Source organism: Lissotriton vulgaris, chromosome 5 (assembly GCF_964263255.1).
Source record: "Lissotriton vulgaris chromosome 5, aLisVul1.2, whole genome shotgun sequence".
NCBI lineage: Eukaryota > Metazoa > Chordata > Amphibia > Caudata > Salamandridae > Lissotriton > Lissotriton vulgaris.
The window spans coordinates 754,968,305-754,988,616 of NC_141693.1; the positions used below are offsets into that span (position 1 = coordinate 754,968,305).

Consider the following 20,312-nt stretch of genomic DNA (forward strand, 5'->3'; position numbering starts at 1 on the left):
TTGTTAATTTGTAAAACTATAAGTGCCAAGGCCCTTTGTCAGGAGAACACGGAGGCTTGCACCATCCATTGCCCCAGCCAGCGTTGACAATTGCAGTGCCATACTATTCAAGGCCTCCAAAGCTATAAGAATGGCTTGGGTAGCAAGTATTAGTGATTGTTATTGTATATTAAATTAATAAACAGATGTTGTGTGCTCTTGCCCAAATTTGCCAGACAGTGGCACCATGTGGTAGACTGTCGCAAGTGCCGTGGCTTAGAATTAAGTGCTGGTGGTCAGCACTGGAAACCACTGGCTGAAATTAAGCAAAGGTTCGATCAATGAATTAGCCAGAATTCAAAGGTTAAAGACGATTAAAAAAAGAACCTCAAAGTTTTTACTATCTTGTCCATTGCTATCTCAGCTTTTTCTATAAATAGCTTTTGATCGGATGGCTTGAGTTTATTTCATGCAGTGATCCCGTCCTCACAACAATCAATTCAAAGTTTGATGACAGAGGAGCAAATCATTTTCTCATTACCCTAGCTATTGAGAAGTCTTCCCTCATTATTTCAACTCCCCAGTGTCCTAAGGTAAATTGTTGTGAGGGGAAAGATCAGATGAGTGTCATCCTTATAATGCAGCCTATGTAATGGCAATGGCTGCATGCAGATATTAAACTGAAATGGGGAAGGAGGTGACCCCTGGGGCCCAACACAAGTTAACTAAGACTTTAGGGCAGGTGTCCTTCACACTGTGCAAATCTATTTTTATGAATAGAGATTCCTTAAATCAGCCAATCCTCCCTCTGTGGCCACTTGGTTAATTTTGACCATACCGCGGTTCAAAAATGTCAAATGAAAAGACCACAATAGCCGCCAATCCTCTTTGAGCCAATCACAGGGGATACTTGGATGGAAGCCTGATTGCCTTAAAACCAAAATAGAGGGGAGTTCCAGATGATATACGAACAGAGATGATACATGTTTCTACAAATTATGGTGAAAAACAGGGAGCTGCCAAAACAGCAGTAATTGGCAGATCAACAGCTCAAAGGGAAAGCCTTTTCAAGAGACAGAACGGCACATCTATTTAAAATACTCTGATATAACAGCAATTTCAGAAAAACAGTGGTTAACAATCTACGCAATCACCGGGGTGAGAGAGCTGGCCTGGTCTTTAAAGAAGAATGAATTTCAGAGGTCCCCTGTGCATTTAGTGAGATTTAAAGCGGAGAGTCTGGCCTCGAGCCTCTTTCACTCTTCAAGTCTTCGTCTGCCACAGATACGGGTGACCCCTTCAAGCCACAACAACGATGTTGCTGGACACACTCCCAGAGACTAGTGTCCCTCAGAAAAAGCCCCTAGGTGGAAAAAGCCAACAACAAAAAACATCCATGAGGACAGTGACAAGGAGCCTTTAGGGCAGTGTGGAAAATAAGGATCTGAGCAGGAGCTCCAGAAGAGGCCAAAGATCATAGGAATTTACTGGAGCCAGAACAAAGGAAAAATACTTGGGGAAAAGATAGACTAGGTGGTGAAGAACAAGATAAAAAATACGCTTCTGAAAGTTCTGTGATGCAAGGAAGCAGGAAGCGTGTACCACCCCACTCCCTTCGCCAATAGAAAGGCACAGCAGGCGAGACAATCTGTGCCAGGTAAGGAACTGACCGTGCAGCATTGTGCCTATTCTCCCTCGCCTGCAGCAGCCCACCAGTGTATGAGGCTTCTGCATGTGGAGAGACTGACGCTGCGGCTGCGGCGTAACAAACTCTAGACAGTACTTCCCACTAGAAGTACCAGAGTAAATCCATAAGCCAGTGAAAATCTTGCAGCAAATGGGGTAGGGAACTAGTGACCAGGAGAGGCAGGGTTCATGGTCAGACAGGCCTGACCGGTCAGTGTGCAGGCTGTCATTTTGGCTGTTTGTGGGCCTGTTTTGTGCTCTGGTGGACCAGGGTGTACTATTGATTTCCAAGAGTTTACCACACATATTGCCTACAGTAAGCTCAGATCACTACAGTCTTCCATATCTAAAACTGCATTAAATTGCAGACATGGGCCAATCTTTTAGCTGCCTAATTCCCTAATGGGGCCACTTTTATTTGGGTGCCTGGGCCTACTTTCTGACCCAGTCAAACCCTTAGCAGTCTCTAATGAATCAGGGCTACAGCAGCTGTGGGTTAATCTCTTGATCTGTTGCAGCTGCCAGGATGTCCTCCCTCTTCTTGATCCTATTGTATGCGGGAAGTCCCGAGATTCAAGGAAACCGCCCTGATGGGTATGTCAGTAAATAGGGGTCACTGCTGACGGCAGTAATTCTTGAAGGAAAGCAATTTAAGAGAAACAATGTCGGTCCACAAGTGAAATGAAGTAAACCGCAGTGCTCGACCTCTCTGCCGCAGCAGCCCAGGAGCATGGAGCCCGCCGCCATGCCCCCGCTCAAGGACGTGCGCCGGAGTTCAGCCTCTCTGCCCCTAGACCAGCTCATCAGCTCCTACCCGCTGCCCCAGGTCGTGCGGCTGGACACCGGTGAGTACAGCGGCGCCGTGCCGAGAGGGGCCTGTGGGGAGCGGGAAGACGGTCAGCCTGGCATCCAACCAGCCACCCAACAACAGCGGATTCCCCGGCCCTGGGCCGCTCTGAAGCTGAGCCCAGGGTCCCCGCGCCGGAGGCTCCTCTCCACACCAGGGATTTATGGTTCTCCCAGACCTGCAGGGTCACCATGCAGCCCCCGCCGAGAAAGGTGAGCCCTGGCCGCGCTCCCCGGCCGCCCCACGTCTGCAGCAGCCCCCGTAATCCAGGGCCAGCAGAGATGGCCCGTGAGGAGCAGCCCTCGGGGCACACACACCCCTCCCCAAAATAAAGCAGTGGGGCCGTGAAAACACCAGATGCAGGCAGCAGCCCGGCACCACATTCGAATGGAAGAAACTACGCCAAAGACTCTCATGGACCGCTTTACTTTTCCTTTTATGTCCTGGCTGCCATTTTGCTGCTGTTCTCGGCTGCTTTTCTCTGGACCCTGACCCGCCATCTTGTCCATTCCCTCGTCCTTAACCCTTTTCCCTCGTTTCCCCCTTGACGATCCTCAAATGTTTCTTCCCTTTTCTGATTTGCCTTTTCTCCATACCCTTGTATCCCTCCCACCCTCCCTTGGTGCTGTGACTGCGTCCCTCCTCCGACCTCACTTAATGGAACTCTACTCTTCTGTTTTTTTTTTTTTTTGGTCTTGACCTAAGAAAATCTACTATGTGTATATATATGTATATAGAGATAACTCTAATCACTAGTTTATGCAGTAGACCTTTGTACTCTTTACCATTCCTATGTGACTTTTAGAGTATATCCATTTGTATCTCTTCCTTGAGCGACTTTACTATTTGTACATTTGCAATTTCTCTTTCTGTTTGTATCTCTTCCTTGTGTGATTGTACATCTTGTACATTTGCAATTTTTTCTGTTTGTATCTTTTATGTAACACATGTAATCCTAAGTCCTTATGTTTTGCAACTGGTTCTTATGTAAAGCGCTCTGACACCTTCGGGTAAAGTTTGCGCTATATAAAATTGCATTAAATACATAAATAAAAATCTTCCAAGGCATTGAAAAGTTCTCTTATTTGATTAACCGCTGGTGTGATCCTCTCAATCTTATTAAACTGTGGCTACCTCAGTCGCACACTTATATATCAGTCGGGGTGAACGGGCCGCAGCTTTCTGATGTTCTGCATCTGTTTTGCATCAGTGTAGGATGACCTTAAATGTCTTAATACATCAGCTTTATCCCCCACATGCATCAATCTAGGATTTTGCATTTCTTAAATAGCGAAAATTAAGGAATCGCTATTTAGGAAATGCAAAATGCTATGCATCATTTTTTTCGGTATTTCTTTGTGATTCGGTAAAAATCGCATTTTTTACCGAATCCCAAAGAAATACCGAATTCTTAAGTTAATTTTCGCAATTTCCATTGATTCCTATGGGCCAAAAGGCCCATAGGAGTCAATGCAAATTGCGAGTGGCACTTAGAAAATTTCATGGGTGCAGGGGGGGGTCCAAAGGACCCCCCCATGCACCCCTGAAATGTATTTTTCGCATCATGTTGCACACACACATGTCCTAAGGACATGTGTGTCCGTAACATGAATGTTGAAAAAAAAACATTTAAAGCATTTTAAACACTTTTTCCAAATTTACCGAGTGGTTCAACCACTCGGTAAATTTGGAACCCTAAGTGCGAATTTTCACTTGTCAAAGTGATGATGCATTGCTTTTAAAAAGTCGCACATCTGCGACTTCTAAAAAGCACCCGCAATTTTAGAACTCGCAACAATGTTGCAAATTCTAAAATTGCTTCATGCATCCCAAAAAGCACTTTTGCATTCGCAAACGGCCGATTTTAAGGAATCGCACCGTTTGCGAATGAAAAAGTGCTTGATGCATGTGGGGGTATATTTCTGGGAAGGGGTGGTTTCCCCCCCAACCAGAACAGACAAAAGTTGAACAGGCACATTAGTTAGATTAATAGACTTTAGGTAGGGAGGTAGGTAGGTAAATGGATAGGTTAAAAGTCGTTGTGTTGATGAATCATTACAATATATTACAAATAAAAATACCCATTTAAGAAATCGTACCAGCGGACACATACAAATACGAAAAACGTATTGTTAGTCAAGGCTGAATCAGAATTGCTGTATGATGCATTTAGTGTTCAGCCGAGATAAGATCTCCTGACAAAAGAATGTGCATCTTTATATACTTAGCATGGCAATATTTAGCACAAGTCTGAGTATCATATTTTTATTGATGTCTATTTTACAGTGCTCTTTAGAATGCATTTTAGTCTACTATGTGATGTTGTCAGCCATCTTGGAACAGAAAATAGAAAAATAAAAAATGTCAGCCACCTCATGCCGTACACGTGTGCATGCATAGTGATGTCCGAACAGGAATATGCAGCAGCGGCTCCTTCGCTATGGCAGAAGAGCGCTGCCCCACCTGCCAGCAGCCGCAAAAAAATAGAACAATAATAAAATCTTGTTTATCGTTTTATTTTTCCCTAGGCTGGAGGCGGAGTGTTGGGCACTGCCTTCACTGCGCATGTGGTTTTTGCGGCCACACATGTGGGTTTGGCCGGCTGCCCAGGCCGGCAAAACCCACATGTGCAGTGATGTTCTCTATACAACCCCAGCTGCATTACTGGGTTGGAGAGAGCAGGCACAGGCTCCCAGTCTGTGGGAGCGCAAATTATCAGCGCTCACGTCCATCCTGACTGCTTTCAGCAGCATGAAAGCAGCAACTGGACTAGCCGCAGTGCTCTCTGGGAGCATGTGCTTGGGGAAGCGTGGACGGCAATGTGGGCAGGTAAGTGTTATTTTATTTTTATTTTTTATTTGTCTTCCCCCTGTACCTGCTTGCGACCCCCCCCCCTCCCCCCCTGATCACCACTCTGTCAACTCACCGACCGCTACTGGGCATATGTCATCATGCTGAGCCGTCGCATTGTTATGACGCGAACACCAAAAAAATGTAGATGTACACTTTTTCTATCTTTTTCTTTCATGATGTAAAACATCGGCAAACGCAATAGGTAGATCTCCTGGTTGTTAAAATGTTTATTATATATATTTTTAAGTACAATAGGCTGTTTAAAAATGTTCTGGCAGGACTTAGTGCCATCCTGATCTTTAGATGGTCACCTAACTGCTTTTTTTTTGTTTTCACGCAGCTCTGCTATTGTATTTAGGTGATTACTACCACCATTACCACTACCACCATGACAACCATCACCACTATTAAGACCAACAATATTATTGACACCATCACCACTTCCACAACAACATACATCTGAAAACTTCGAATATATCCTGCGTAAACACCACCCCAGCAGATTCCAAGTGCCCTGTTATTGGCACACTCAGAAATGCTCAGGTGTGGGAAAACCAGGCCCAGTTTTACCAGATATGGAAATTAACCTGTAAAACCACTGGGGCTCCAGACCTGGCAGAGGCCCTCTACCCAACGCATACCACTACTCGCAGCACAAGGGGCATTCAAAACTCCAACCCCACCCACAGCAGAGCCAGCACTGCCGCCTACACACGCCTGACCCTCCAACCCCACTACACGGCCCACAATGCGTCAGAGGCTCCAGCAATAACCTGTGGAGAATTCCTCATTCTGAGGCCTAAAACATGAAATGTACAGAGTTTGGAGGTGTCGGTGTAGTGTTTTCTGAGGGAGGGGATGTATCCTGTCTGGCACAGGTAATCAGGGGGCGGGCCCTCGCCCTGCAAATCATAAACAGGCCCATATTGGTATATATATTAGCTTTACAACAAAAATATGAACAATAGCAGGTCACATGGGTTTGCCTCTCTGCATGTGGTATTTGCCGAAATCTGAAGACAATACAAATGTATCCCACAAGCTTTCATTCATGAGTTTCTTGTTGCTGTTATAGATTCACAAATGAAAGAGACTGGGTGCGTGTGTGCGCGCACACACACACACACACTCTCTCTCCCTCACTCTCTCGCACACACATACAACAGTGAACACGGTACATAACTTACACGTCACTCTTCTCTGTGATTATCCGTTTCAGGATCCTTTCCGGTGCCAGCCACTTGATGGGCACTTCTGCGTCTTTGCCATAGGACAGAGCTCCCATCCTGTAAACCTCCGCTGCCAGGCCCAGACCACAGAGCCTTGCATTCATATCCTTATCAATCAAGACATTGCACGCCGCCACGTAGCCATGGACAAGTTTTAATGTTCCGGTTAAATAATCCTGGAAGAAAATAATGTTTCTGTATTTCTTAAATGAAAGTGCACCATTGGAAGGCACAGAAAGCAAGAAGCAAAGAATGTTGAAATGCATTGGGCACAATGACTCAGCAGGTCACAGAACTCTCAAGCTTGCCAGTTTCAAGCATGAGTATCTCATCCAGTCCAGATATATTTTTTAATTTAATTTAATTTGAGTAGTACCATTTTCTAAATTAGTTCAATAAGACTACAAATTCCAGCATGCACACAACACCTGGACTGGATGGGTTATTCAACTTTGAATTCCACGACTCTGTGCCAACGAATGTTACGTTATCTCACCAGGGCATCTTTCTCAGAAAGACTCAATGTTTAGTTGCTCCTAACCTTTTATCTAACTAGGGAGAGAAGAAAAGTGAAGGAGAGAATTGGGGAGACGGGTCATAGCGATTATGATTTCCTTAACCAAATGCACATACTTGCCCACATGTATGGTTTCCTCCTCACTATCAACAGCAAACTCTGCAGGGTGTTGCAAGCAAATGTAAGTTGCTATTGTCCCTAAAGACAATGGGCCAGATGCATCAAGCGAAATGCGCTCGCAAAAGGGCCAGATTCTCAGAATCTGGCCCTTTGCGAGTGCAATTTTTGCATTTGGGATGCATCATCCCAAATGCAAAAATCGCAAATAGAGAATTCGCTAAATTGCGATTGTTTGCATTTAAGGAATCTCAAATTGAGATTCCTTAAATGCAATGCATGAAAGTATCAAAAATAGCGAAATCGCTAATAGGGCACGCAAATTACCACGAAGTACAACTTCATGGTAATTTGCAAAAACTTTGAAAAATGCACTTTTGTGCATTTTTCAAAGTTTCATGTTGCGCACACACATGCCCTAAGGGCATGTGTGTGCGCAACATATGTGCACAGATCACATTCAGGGGTGTAACAGGGTGTCCTTTGGACACCCCTGCACCCTTGAACTCGCAATCTCAATTTGCGAATCGCTAATTGCGATTCGCAAATTGAGATTGTCTTCCCATTCATTCCTATGGGCCTCTAGGCCCATAGGAATGAATGGGGAGCTATTCATTAATTGCGACTCGCAATTTGCGAGTCGCAATTAAGGAATTCTAAGGAATCGCTATTTTTATAGTGATTGCTTGATGCATTCCATTTTGCTATTCCTTATTAGCGATTCCTTATTTTTCGCTAATAAGGAATAGCAAAATGGATGCTTGATGCATCTGGCCCAATCTCTCTATGCACCTCCAGTATGAGCCCTCAATACCATGCAGTCAAGAAAATTCTCCTTTCTCTTCTTTAAGGAATTCTCTTGACTGGTTCTGCAGAGTAAACATGTTTCTCTCCACGGTCGGTATTCAGTGTTGCCAGATAATGGAAGGGTAATAGAAGAGGGGACGTCCTTCCATACAATTATTTGCTGACATCTTGCAAGAAGTTCTACTGGGGCAGGGCCCAGATCAAGGAAGAGATAGCCCCGGAAAATGTCTGGGAAGATCTATATCTGTGCTGCTGCACGTGTCCCTGGCTCTGCCACATTAAGCATAATCACAATGGCAATCATGGTGATACTGAGATTAGTTATCGGGATGGTAAGGTTAGTATTATCAATGGGTATTATAAATGTCAGGATGGTTATGCGAAAGGTTAGAGTGCTGGTTACCCAAAGAGTCACAGAGATGGCTATCAGGAAGGGCATGATGGTTATCTAGATTGTTAACATTCTCATCAGGGTGGTTGGGATGTTTTTCGATGTGTAGGATGATTACTACTGTGGCCAGGATAATCATTATTAGGGTGGCCAGATTTGGTTTTCTGGATGGGCATCAGGATGGTTTTCTGGAAGATTACCAGGATGATTTATCAAGACGTTGAAGATGTTTTCAGGATAGACGTCGGGCTAGAAATCAATATCCTTATCTGGCTAGTAATTAGGTTGGGCACAATGATTATCTTGATGGTCATTCGGAATGTTTTCAGGATGGTTATGAGGATGGCGATCAGGGTTGTCAGGACACCTTTCAGGATGGGTAACATGATTGGTATTAGGATGCTTTTAAGGATGGTCTGGTTGGGTATCTGGATGATTAACCTGGTTATTAATCAATCAATCAATCAATCATAGTATTTGTGAAGAGCACTACATACCCGTGAGGGACTCAAGGCGTGGGGGTGGGGTACACTGCTACTGTTTGAAGAGCCAGGTCTTGAGGAGTCTCCTGAAGGTTAGAAGGTCTTCGGTCTGCCATAGGCGGATGGGGAGGGTGTTCCACGTCTTGGCGGCGAGGTGGAAGAATGATATGCCGGCGGCGGTCACTCTTCGGATGCAGGGGACAGTGCGAGGGAGCGATCTGCAAAGCGGAGCTGGCGGGACGGGGTGTAGAGGCTGAGTCGGCTGTTGAGGTACGCTGGTCCGGTGTTGTGGAGTGCCTTGTGTGCGTGGGTGAGGAGCTTGAAGGTTATCCTCTTGTTGATGGGGAGCCAGTGCAGGTCTCTCAGGTGAGGTGTGATGTGGCTGCGGTGCGGGATGTCGAGGATCAGGCGTGCGGAGGCGTTCTGGATGCATTGGAGCCATTTCAGGAGTTTGGCCGGGGCTCTTACATCGAGTGCGTTTCCGTAGTCCAGTCTACTGCTGATGAGGGCCTAGGTGACCGTCCTTCTAGTTGTGGTGGGGATCCACTTGAAGGTCCTGCGAAGCATGTGGAGGGTGTTGAAGCAGGAGGAGACAGCGTTGACCTGCTTTGTCATGGGGAGTGTGGAGTTGAGGATGACCGCCAGGTTTCGTGCGTGGTCGGTGGGTGTTGGGGGTGCTCCTAGTGCTGTCGGCCACCAAGAGTCGTCCCAGGCTGAGGGGGTGGAATCGAGGATGAGGAGCTCCGTCTTGTCTGAGTTCAGCTTCAGACAGCTGCTACTCATCCAGTCGGCGATGGCCTTCATTCCTTTGTGGACGTTGGTTTTGGCGGTGTGGGGGTCCTTGGTGAGCGAGAGGATCAGCTGGGTGTCGTCAGCATAGGAGATGATGTTTAGGTCGTGCCATGGGGCACCGTGGGCGAGCGGTGCCATGTATACATTGAACAGAGTTGGGCTGAGGGATGATCCTTGGGGAAAGCCGCAGATGATCTCTGTAGCTTTGGAGCAGAGGGGGGGATGGTCAAGAGAGATAGATAGAGGATTATCAAGATGGTTATCGGAATGCTCATCAGGATTGTTATCTGAATAGTCTGGGTGGTCATTTGAATGGTTAAGATGGTGGTATAAGGGTGGTCAGTATGGTTACCTGGAAAACTGATCATTAGGAATGTTTTCAAGGTGGTCATCCGGAGAGGGAATTGGATCCTTATCTTGATGGTCAGGATTCGTATCATGATGGGCAGGATGTTCATTAGAGTTATTAGGATGGTTATAGGGTGGTCATCAGGATCATTAGCAAGGCAGTTAAGTTGGCTACCATATTGGTATGGTTCAGGATGGTTATCCAGATGGACATCGGGATGTCAAGCACACAAAAGGGTAAGGATACTTGCAGCCCGCAATTTGTGTAGTATTATAATCCATCATTCTTTTGTCCACCATGACACTCTGTTTGGACCCAGTCATAAGCAAATCAGTCTTGACCCTTTTCCAATAGGAACAGTTCAGCTCGAACTGCCAGGCCAGATGCTCCCTGCAACTCAAGATGTGTTTCGTGCTGAGTAGGCAATCGGTGTAGCTTGGTTCCAGTGGACATCCGGATGGTTAGGATACTTATCGAGGTGGTCCAAAGGGAGGTCACAAATGGCATTAAGGGTTGGGCATTGCTCAAAGACCCTGTCCTTCTCAGTTGAGAAGCATGAGAAGTTCCATCCACTGCAGGAAGAGCATCCCATTGCCCTCTGCACTAGCTAAAGACATTTCTAATACTTTAAGAATGTTGCATACCAGAAAGGTGTAGCCAGAATCTCTCTGCAGGCATCATAAATGGAGACTCAGCACATAATCACAAATAGAGAATGAGGTAGGAGTGATTCTATATTTTCTCTAACATTATGCAAATTGCCTAATACAAACCCTCTAGAATTGTTAGATAGGGAGCAACAGCAAATCATCTTTTAGAGAAAAATACAATAGTAGTCATCATACACTGTACCCTTTCAAAGTTTTATTGTGTCACCTCTAGATGTTTTATCAAAGGAAATTCACTTTATCTGACATTAGTCTAGCGCATTCTTTATAATTAAATCATAATTATGTGCTGTATACGTACCAATCCTCTTGCTAGCTGCAAAGCCATAGAATAGACTCTTTTCTCTGTGAGATCATAGTTACACGCTTCTTCCCTCAAGTTGCTCTGCAAAAAGGTAATGTCAGTACATGCTTACAAGCAGGCTTTTATTCTGCCTTCTGAGAATTTCTACTATTCTGCAATTGTCAAAAAGAGGCAAATGGAATTGTCTCTATCATTTTTCCCCATTGTTAGCATATCAAATCCCCACCTAATCCCAATTCTAGATCAGGCTGAAAAATATAATTTACAAAAACAAATTTGCTTAAAAGGAAGCTGTTAGGATACCGTCTTTCACAGCAGCTTGAAACCTCCAGGTTCTGCTGTTATGGGCTCCCGATGATCTACTGAACATTTAGGAGCACTCTTTTTTCAGAATGTTGAAGTAGGAAGTCCCATCTACATGAAGGTATGTAACATAGCCCTAATCATGGAGCCCTTTAACAACCAAGATGTGTACTCCCTGACCTAAAATGAACAAAGGCTATATAGCAGCAAATGGACAGGGCAGCATCATTCAAGTAAACAATCTTTCACCTCCGTATCTTTGCTATTGTGTTGCATCTGCATGCTATTCTCAGGTCTTTCATGTCTGCTCCACTCTCACCTCATTAACCTTTATGTAAGGCCCACAACTAGAGAAATTAGATCACAGGAACTTCTAAAATTCCTTCTTAATGCCCATTTTAGTTTGCTTTTGATTCATGTGTCCTTATCATGAATGGGTTTGCTGAAACCCTACAAACAAAAATAGAGTCTGTATATAGTAACCAACATAAAGTGCCAACTAGCTATCATTAGTGTAAAAGATAGATGAAATGAGTTTTAACCTCTCTGAGTTTCCATAGGTAGCTGAGAAGGTTTCCTGGATCCATATCTGCCAGAAAAAGTCGTAGAGGCTGAACTGTTGTTTGACACCAGAGCACCTTCACCAGGCTGTTATGGTTGCATAACCGGATGTGAAACTCGATGAGATTGTGAAACTCCTTCACTTTGCCAGGGCTTGAGGTCTCTGAGGAAGAAAAGAATTGACAGAAGACTTTATTATGGCAAGAAGTACTTTCTCATCAACAAGCGGAGAATGTATTATAATTTGTGGAATCGAGTTTGCTATCAACCCAATGCTTAAATTCCAAAAATAATACATTGTTGGATGCAAAATGAGAATATTGAACGTTTAGTAATTTGCAGATAACAAGTGTACATTATAATAGTAAATGAGCTACTTTCTGGACAATGCTTTCCGTAAACTAACATTGATACGACATGCTTCAAAGGTGTAGGTTATGACTGGAACCTGACTCACTCACATGGCCTGCATGATAGTGCAGAGGTAGTCAACGTGACTCACATCACACTAAAAAAATGCAAAGATTCAAGTGAAGAAAAAGACAGATGAGAGTGGAAGACCAAACTAATCAATCAACTATGGTGAGATCTACGGTGAGGAACTATAAAGCCCAGGATCACTTCTAGAAAATAACTTCATGGCCACTGCCTTTTTAGCACTTAAAGAAAAAGTTAAAATGTGCTTTGCTTGTTTTTAGTTGTCTCATCCCTCATGAGATTGCCAATTTTCAGCCAGATGATAAGGGACACCAAGAAGTGTATAAGGAAGGTAAATAGCGCAGAGCGCTCACGCTATATCAGCACTGTTGATCCATTGAGAGTGATGTCAGAAATGATGCAAAGCAATTTTGTACCCTGTCCTGCCAGCCCCTAGTGATTTCCACAACTTCAAGAGGACTCAGTGGCCAGGGGGCGTGGCTTGCGCCCACGGTGAATAGTGGCGTCTGGCTGAAGCGCTCCAGCGGAACCGAGAGTTTCCGCATCAAGAAGCTTTGCCAGGCGAAACCAGGAGCCGCATAGACTGTCGGAAGCCGTGCTGAATGCCGTGAGCACTTCAGCGCCATTACCGACGCGGCGGATATGCCCTTCTTGTGCAAGTGAGTCTCTCGAGTGTCACCACATAGTCACGGCTGCCATTTTGTGACACTCGCGGCTGGTAAATCTCACTAAAATAACCGTGCTGCTGCCCATGTACCGCTTATATTTCTCTAATTGCTTTTCTAGGCATATTTCTTGTGCAGTCATTCTCAGGCAGTTATTTTGAGGCATTTTTTGAATATGCAGATGTTTATTCAGCCTCTCTGACTGAAAGGTATTTTTGGTGGCCATTTTGAGGATTTCCTTGAATTCCTATGGCGCAATTATCTTTGAGCAATGGAACTCTTTGATATTTACATGACCAATGCGCTGCATTAATCTTCAATGTATGAGCTACATCAATTTTGAATGCTTATGACCATCTTTTAAGATTTTTGGCTACTCTGACTGTGTCTTACTGGATGATTTAAACTTGATTTGGTCAACAGATATGCATCTTTGGTTGCTCCTCACACAGCTCCCTTTCTCCTCTTAACTTAACATTACAGCAACAAATCTTTTGCGCCTATTTTTTGCTCAGCGGCTGAACTGGTATATCTATGGAAAGAACAAAAGGTGCTTTATCTACAAAACCGCAACAAAAGCATATTTTCATTAACAATTCTAAGATTTTCACTGCATACTCTAAGTTGGCGGATTCTCAGCAGTCTGCCCCAAGTTCTCTGGAGGCCGACATGGATTCCTTACCTGCACCATCCGGGAAGACACTCACCAAGCGCCTAAAGCATAACCCCCCTTCTCCTCCTAAATCAGCCTCTCTGGTCTCCATGGAGATGCTGTTGGATGAGATAAGAGCCCTCCGGCCCTTTATGGAGGAAACCAACTCTAAGGTTCAAGTCCTTACGGATAATTGTTCTCAGCTAAACACAAGAGTCACTGCTGTTGAACAAAGTATCTCCACCTTCAGTGATACATATGCAAATATCTCTCAGCTTCAGTCTCAAGTATCGACGCTCCAAAGGCATATCGAGGACCTTGAAAATCGCAGTAGGAGAAATAATCTACGTATTTATGGTCTGGTGGAAGGAGCTGAGGGGTCAGACCCCCTCACCTTCTTTACTTCTTTTCTTCCCAAGGTACTTCACCTAGCAGAAGGCACATCACTCAACATCCAAGAAGCATGTAGACTAGGTCATCCCTCATCCAACATGTCACCTTCACAAAGACCAAGAGGAGTAATTATATACTTTCTGGAATATACGGACCAGTTGTTGGTGTTATCTACGGTCAAATCGGCTCAACGCATTACTTGGTCTAGTTCAACTTTGTTTTTCGCAAAGGACTATGCCAAGGCTACTGCTAATAGGCGAAGCGCTTTTCTCAACTTGAAGCCAGCTCTCCGATCATTGGGTGCCTGCTATGGCCTCTTTCATCTTTGCCTGTTTAAGGTTACGTATAATAATAGAACAATAACTTACAAAGATCCAGTTAGATTGCAGAGTTTCATTAATTCATGTAACCCGACTGCTATGGACACTCAACGGCCCTCTTCATCGGTTATTGCTTGATCTTGTTAAATTCTTGAAGCCATATAGCTCTAACCCTTCATGGATTAAATGTTAATTTTCCCCCATGTTCTAATATTCATTCATTGTTGGTTCTGTACATACTATCCCCATGTTATTCAGGCTCCTATCTTTCCTGCATGGAGTTGTACATATAAAATATTTCCTAAATTTGTCTAGATTTTGTTTCCTATTTTCTCCTTGACCTGAATTTTGTTCTATTTAGTGATTTGCTATGTTCTTTTTTGACCCCTTGTCCTCTTGTTCATTTCATATTCTATCATCTTTTCCTTTAATTGTCATCCTTTGATGTCACAGATTGTATGTTGTTGGTTCACTTTGCTTAGTTTATCAGTTAACTGTTGATGCTTCTGTTATTGATTGTCTCAACACATATCTTATTTTTATATTTCAATACTTACTCTAACCCTTATTATTGTTTATCGCCCCTACAGATTTCTCATCCCTGTAGCGTGGTCTCTCATGGATCCCTCCCATTCAGCCGACCACAGACGTGCCCCCTACTCCATGTGGTTCCATCCCCTTCACGTATTTCCCTAAGTCTCCCTTTTTGTAGGTATGTTATTTGTTGGTGTGTTTTTTGTTGTGTTCTACGTTTCATGTTCTGCAACTCATTCCTCTATCTCTCTCCTTAACTGTCTAACTTATGCACAAACTTTTTCCCATGTGACTTTTCCTTTTCTACATCTTTGGCTATGCTTAGACATCTTCTATAACTTGCATTATTCTAAGCTCATCCTATTCTTCATATTTTCTCATTTTCCTTTTCATATTCTACAATGTTTTTACACGGATTTGGATTTTATTATCACAAGCTTGGACTCTTTTATTGTTATTCATTCCACTGTATTGAATGGGACTATAGTTTTTAACTGCTATCTGAACTTTGATTTCATGTATTATGTCACATTCGTTTCTTGGAACATTGGGGATTACATTCTCCTATTAAGAGGCAGAGAGTCTTAACATATTTAGCTAAGTTAAATGCTGACATTGTCTTTTTACAAGAAATGCATCTTACGGAGTCTATGAAATAAAAAAGGGGTTGGGTGGGGAGGCCTATTTTTCTCCTGGGGCTGGTTAACGAAATAGTGTTGTGATATTATGCCACATATCTCTCCCAGTCACATTATTGTCGAAAGAAACAGACATTGAAGGAAGGTGGGTTATCGTTAAATTATCACTAAACGGTGTTCCAATTTCCCTCCTTAATGTCTTTGCACCTACAGGTGGGGACACCTCCTTCTGGCCTGCCTTAGCCACACGCATATCCAATTGCATTGAGGAGAATTTTATTATGGCTGGGGATTGTAATCCCTTTGTAGACAAGAATTCAAAAGTGCCTTTCATCCACAATAAGATACACAAATCATTCACCCACACTATTTCTCAACACAAATTACTTGATGCCTGGCGCCTCTGCAATCCAACCACCAGAGAATACTCCTTTTATTCCACAACACACCACACCCAATCAAGAATTGATTATGTCTTTGTTTCCCGATCCATCTCACAATCTCTCACATTTGCAGACATTGGTCCCATTCTATTATCAGACCATGCTCCCATCTCCATCGGTTTTGACATATTGCCCAGGAACAATGTCCCTAGAAGATGGCGTTTTAACAACGCTCTCCTCTTAGATCCCAAATTCTCAGCATCATTTACTTCCTTTTTTACTGACTACTTTGAGAGAAATCATTCAGAATCTTTATCGCATGCAACTGTTTGGGAGGCATTTAAGGCATCTGCAAGAGACTTCACTATACATTTTGTGGCAAAGAAACTAAAATTTGCACGTAAGATTACAACAGATCTCCTCCAGGATATTAAGGCACTTGAACATTCATACTATACATCTCATTCTATTTGCTTTACTTGTTAAAATTCAGCGCTAAATTATATGGATGTAAAAATAAAGCAGCTAAAATATTAGCTAACTATTTAAAGATTTGCCTAAACAAATTAAATATTAATTCTGTTTTTGATGAACATTCAATCTTAAAGTTTAAAGATGCCGAAAAAATCCTTATATTCTTCTGAAACTCAACCTACAGATCATTCCTTAGCACAATTTTTTTCTGATATCCAAAAGCCTCAGCAGATACCTCCGGACCTATCTCAATTAGAATCTGATCTCTCCCAGTAGGAATTACACAATGCCCTCCAAAACCTTAAAAAGGACAAAGTCCCTGGTCCAGATGGCTTTAATGTTGAGTTTTAAACTCATTTTTCTAAGCTCTTATGCCCACATGCATCAAAGTAAATTGCATTTGCAAACGGTGCGAATCGCAATTTTCGGCCGTTTGCAAATGCAATTTACAAAATTGGGATGCATCATGTTTTTCGCAATTTTAGAAATCGCAATCCCGTTGCGATTTCTAAAATTGCGATTGCATTTAAGAAATCGCAATTTGAGATTTCTTAAATGCAATGCATGAACATTTTAAATTTGCGAATTCGCAAATAGGGAGAGGTAAATTACCATGAAGTTGACCTTCATGGTAATTTGTGAAAACTTTCAAAAATGCACAAAAGTGCATTTTTGAAAGTTTCATTTTACACACACACATGCCCTTGGGGAAGTCGCAGTTGCAATTTTACAGTTTAAGGACCCTTCTCAAAGGAATTTGAGGAAACCCTTTGGAACTTAAGCGGTTGGAGAGCCACCCCACCCGTGGATACCATAGTACCCAAGTTACCTATACCAGAGGAGCCGGGTGCCTTGGTCTGGAGTGGTGTCGGAAACCGCTGTAGTTCTCAATGGAGGGCTGCGAAAAAGTACTGCTGCCGTGAAGGTGAAAGGGGTCTGGTGGAATCCAAGCCTGGAAGGGATGAACCTGAAAGCAGAGGGGCCAGAGTCTCGGTCATTTCAGAGTGACCAGGGGCTCGGTAGGCGAATGCCCACCGATGTCAGGTGCTTCAGGTGTGAAGAACTGATGTTTGACTCTGCAGCACGAGGACCAGGAGATGTCAACGACAACCAGGAGCCAGATATGAGCTGCCACACAAAGGATGTCGAGTGCTGAGGGGTCGGTGTCCAGCTAGAGCACCAACAAGCCTTGGCAAAAACAACTCACACAGGAAGGTCAAGCAGGGTACGGTGGAGACCAGCAAGGTCCAGGGCACTCACCAAGCAATGGGGAGTCAGGGCACACCTGGAGCAACTAGCAAATCCCAACAGAAATCAGGATGACCCTCAGGAGGACCCACAGGCCGAATGACCAGGAATTGCAAGGGGACCTCGAGCAAGATTGCAAAGTACCAGCCAATGGAGCGCTCAGTGTGAGTAGGCCAGAGTTCTTTGGTGCAAAAACTGCTCAGGGACAGGTCTACACGGAGTCTGATGCACAGGCTCGGGAAATACCAACAAGCATATGCAACTGCAAATAGACCTGGTACACAGGCGTTTGTGTAATGCAGTCCCCACGAGGGATACTGGCCTCAAATTTGCTGAGAGGGAAGACCAATCTCAGGATCCTTCGCAATCCACCTCCTGTGTTGCTGGAATCTTCAGAGTCTGCAGGAGCTCTGGAGCAGCAGACCCGTCAGTGGAGTTGAAGTGCCTGCAAATGCAGGGGAGTGACTCCTTCACCCCAAAGGAGATTCTTCACTTGTCATTAGTGCACCATGGGTCCTGCACAGAGCCTGTATGGAGCAAGGGCACAGATGGAGCTTTGTACGAAGAGGGGGATGAAGTCGGGCCCAGTCGAAGTCCAGCGAAGTCCAGTGTGTCCAGACGACTGAAGGTCAGTGGTTTCTTCTTGTAGAATCTTGTCCACGTAAAATCTAAAGAGCTACAGTCAGGTAAGCCCTTTTTTACCCACAGGAGAGGGTTGGACAGATTATGGGGACCCTCTTAGGGGAGGGATAGGACAGAGGGGGGTTTTGTGCCACAGCATAAGCCAATGGCTCCCAGAACTGGTTTGAGCTGGACTATGCACAGGGACACCAAATATGCCCCAGGTGCAGCCTTTCAGGCACTCTCAGAGTGTACCCACCCAGCCCCAATACATTAAATACTGTCTGGGAAGTGGTCACAACCCGTGACAGGATGCCTATTGTGCTGCCTTCCTCTGCCCGAGCTTGGCTCAGCAGCAGAAGGGCAGAAATATGTCTCTGGTCTGCAGCATCCATTTTGTGCTGTCCTGGTCGGGAAGGATTGCACCAGATAGACCAGTGACCTCACGAAACTTGCTTCAGAAGGGTGGAATCAAACCTGCCACACCGATTACCGGTGTGGAGGTATGATTCCAAGGTGTTTGATACCAAACACAATATGTTTCTATGCAGCCGTTTTCGATATAGCATTTACCATGAGGTTATAATGCATCTCTACCTATGTGTCCGGCTGAGTCACAGACAACCCGGGAGAATAGTCTCTGAAGGCTGCAGAGGGGCTCTGCTCATGCAGGGTGTTATATCCTAAGGTTTACATTTATATGTAAATCAGCCTAGGTCCTCCAGCTGCTCAGCCAGAGTGAGAGATGGTAAGATGGTAATGGAATGTTGGTGTGGATGAGTGGTGACAGTTGGAGATGGGCTGAGCAGCTAGGCAGGCTGCTCCTGGTGAGGCTGGTGTAGGAGCTGGTACATGGCTGATACTTGAGTGATACCACTTGACTTGGAACTAATAAAGAAGACTTAGAAACGTACAACATGGCTACCAGTGTCTTCAAGTACAAAGTACATCTTTTTGGCGATGAGCAAACCTGGACCCAAGTGTGCTTAAGGACTTTACAGAAAACAAGAAACTACAAAGAACAACAGTAACCAGCAAAACTACAAGAAAAGGAAGCAACTACATTAAGCATTATGGAGTTACGGGCAAGCCAGCCCAAATAGGGTCCATTTCTTCGGACGGCCCCAACAACCGAGTGTGTCCAGTCTGAATTTGCTCAAAGGATTTGACCACAGGTATGGTCTGTATGTTAGGGTATGAATGGTTTGAACTTCACCCTACCACTTCCTTTTGTATCTGTAGTATGGATGTATCTACTGAGTAAAGGAACTGTGGCTGTTCAAGTTGTGAGTTATGGACTAACTCAGTGAATGAAATTGGTATTTTGTTGGCACATAGAAAGTACTTGTATTGTCTTTTAATGCTATAGAAGTAATGTGCCTGGGGATCAATTTACTTTAAAAAAAAAATCGAAATAGACCCTGTACAATGCATCTACATTATAAGCTTGGCGCATGAGAAGTGCTTTGGTCTGCATTTTGTGACTAATGATGGTAATTACTGTCTACCGTGCACATGCTACGCAGGTCTGCTTAGTTTTATGGTGAGACACTGCACTCTCTGCTCTACAGTGATGATCACCATGTTTATCAGATTTGGAGTGAGAGTACAACGTTTTTGGAGCTCCTAGGCCACGTGTGGTGCGTTAGCTTAGGACCATTGGTCAGCACCATTTCGTCTCTCATTGTTGTCCTCTTTTGAGCCAATTTTCTGCCGGCGCCAGTTTGACCGCTTCACTAGTTCTTCAAAAAATCCTGGCACGTGTCTTTATCAGTGCACAGTCTTACCTGCTTAGTCACTCCAGCAGTCTCCACGGATCTCCTGTGACGTTCAGGTCGGTCCTCTGGTTTCTTGACTGCTGCCTCATGGAACTATATGCACAGACGTGCCGGGAGCCATCCAACTGGACTGCAATGTGCTGCCATCTTGTGGTTGTCAGCCACTATGTTCCGACGAATTGCCAACCACGCTGCTTCAATTTGCCAACCACGCTGCTTTGTTGGTTGTAATATAATTTGTATGAAAAAAAAAGCTTGGGGTTGTGGTGAGTTACGGTGTGGG

At 44.3% G+C, this 20,312-nt stretch overlaps 1 protein-coding gene across 2 annotated transcripts in view; it reads right to left on the minus strand.

Moving 5' to 3' along the window:
* The window catches only part of LOC147711508 (tyrosine-protein kinase STYK1-like), a 346,279-nt gene that overhangs the window by 118,109 nt on the left and 207,858 nt on the right, over positions 1-20,312 (minus strand). For both annotated transcript variants that reach the window (XM_086922199.1, XM_086922198.1), the window contains exons 5-7: positions 11,867-12,048; positions 11,019-11,102; positions 6,553-6,770 (exon numbers count right to left, since the gene is read on the minus strand). In XM_086922199.1, the coding sequence (XP_086778325.1) occupies positions 6,553-6,770; positions 11,019-11,102; positions 11,867-12,048 (484 nt within the window). The remainder of the gene's footprint in view (positions 1-6,552; positions 6,771-11,018; positions 11,103-11,866; positions 12,049-20,312) is intronic.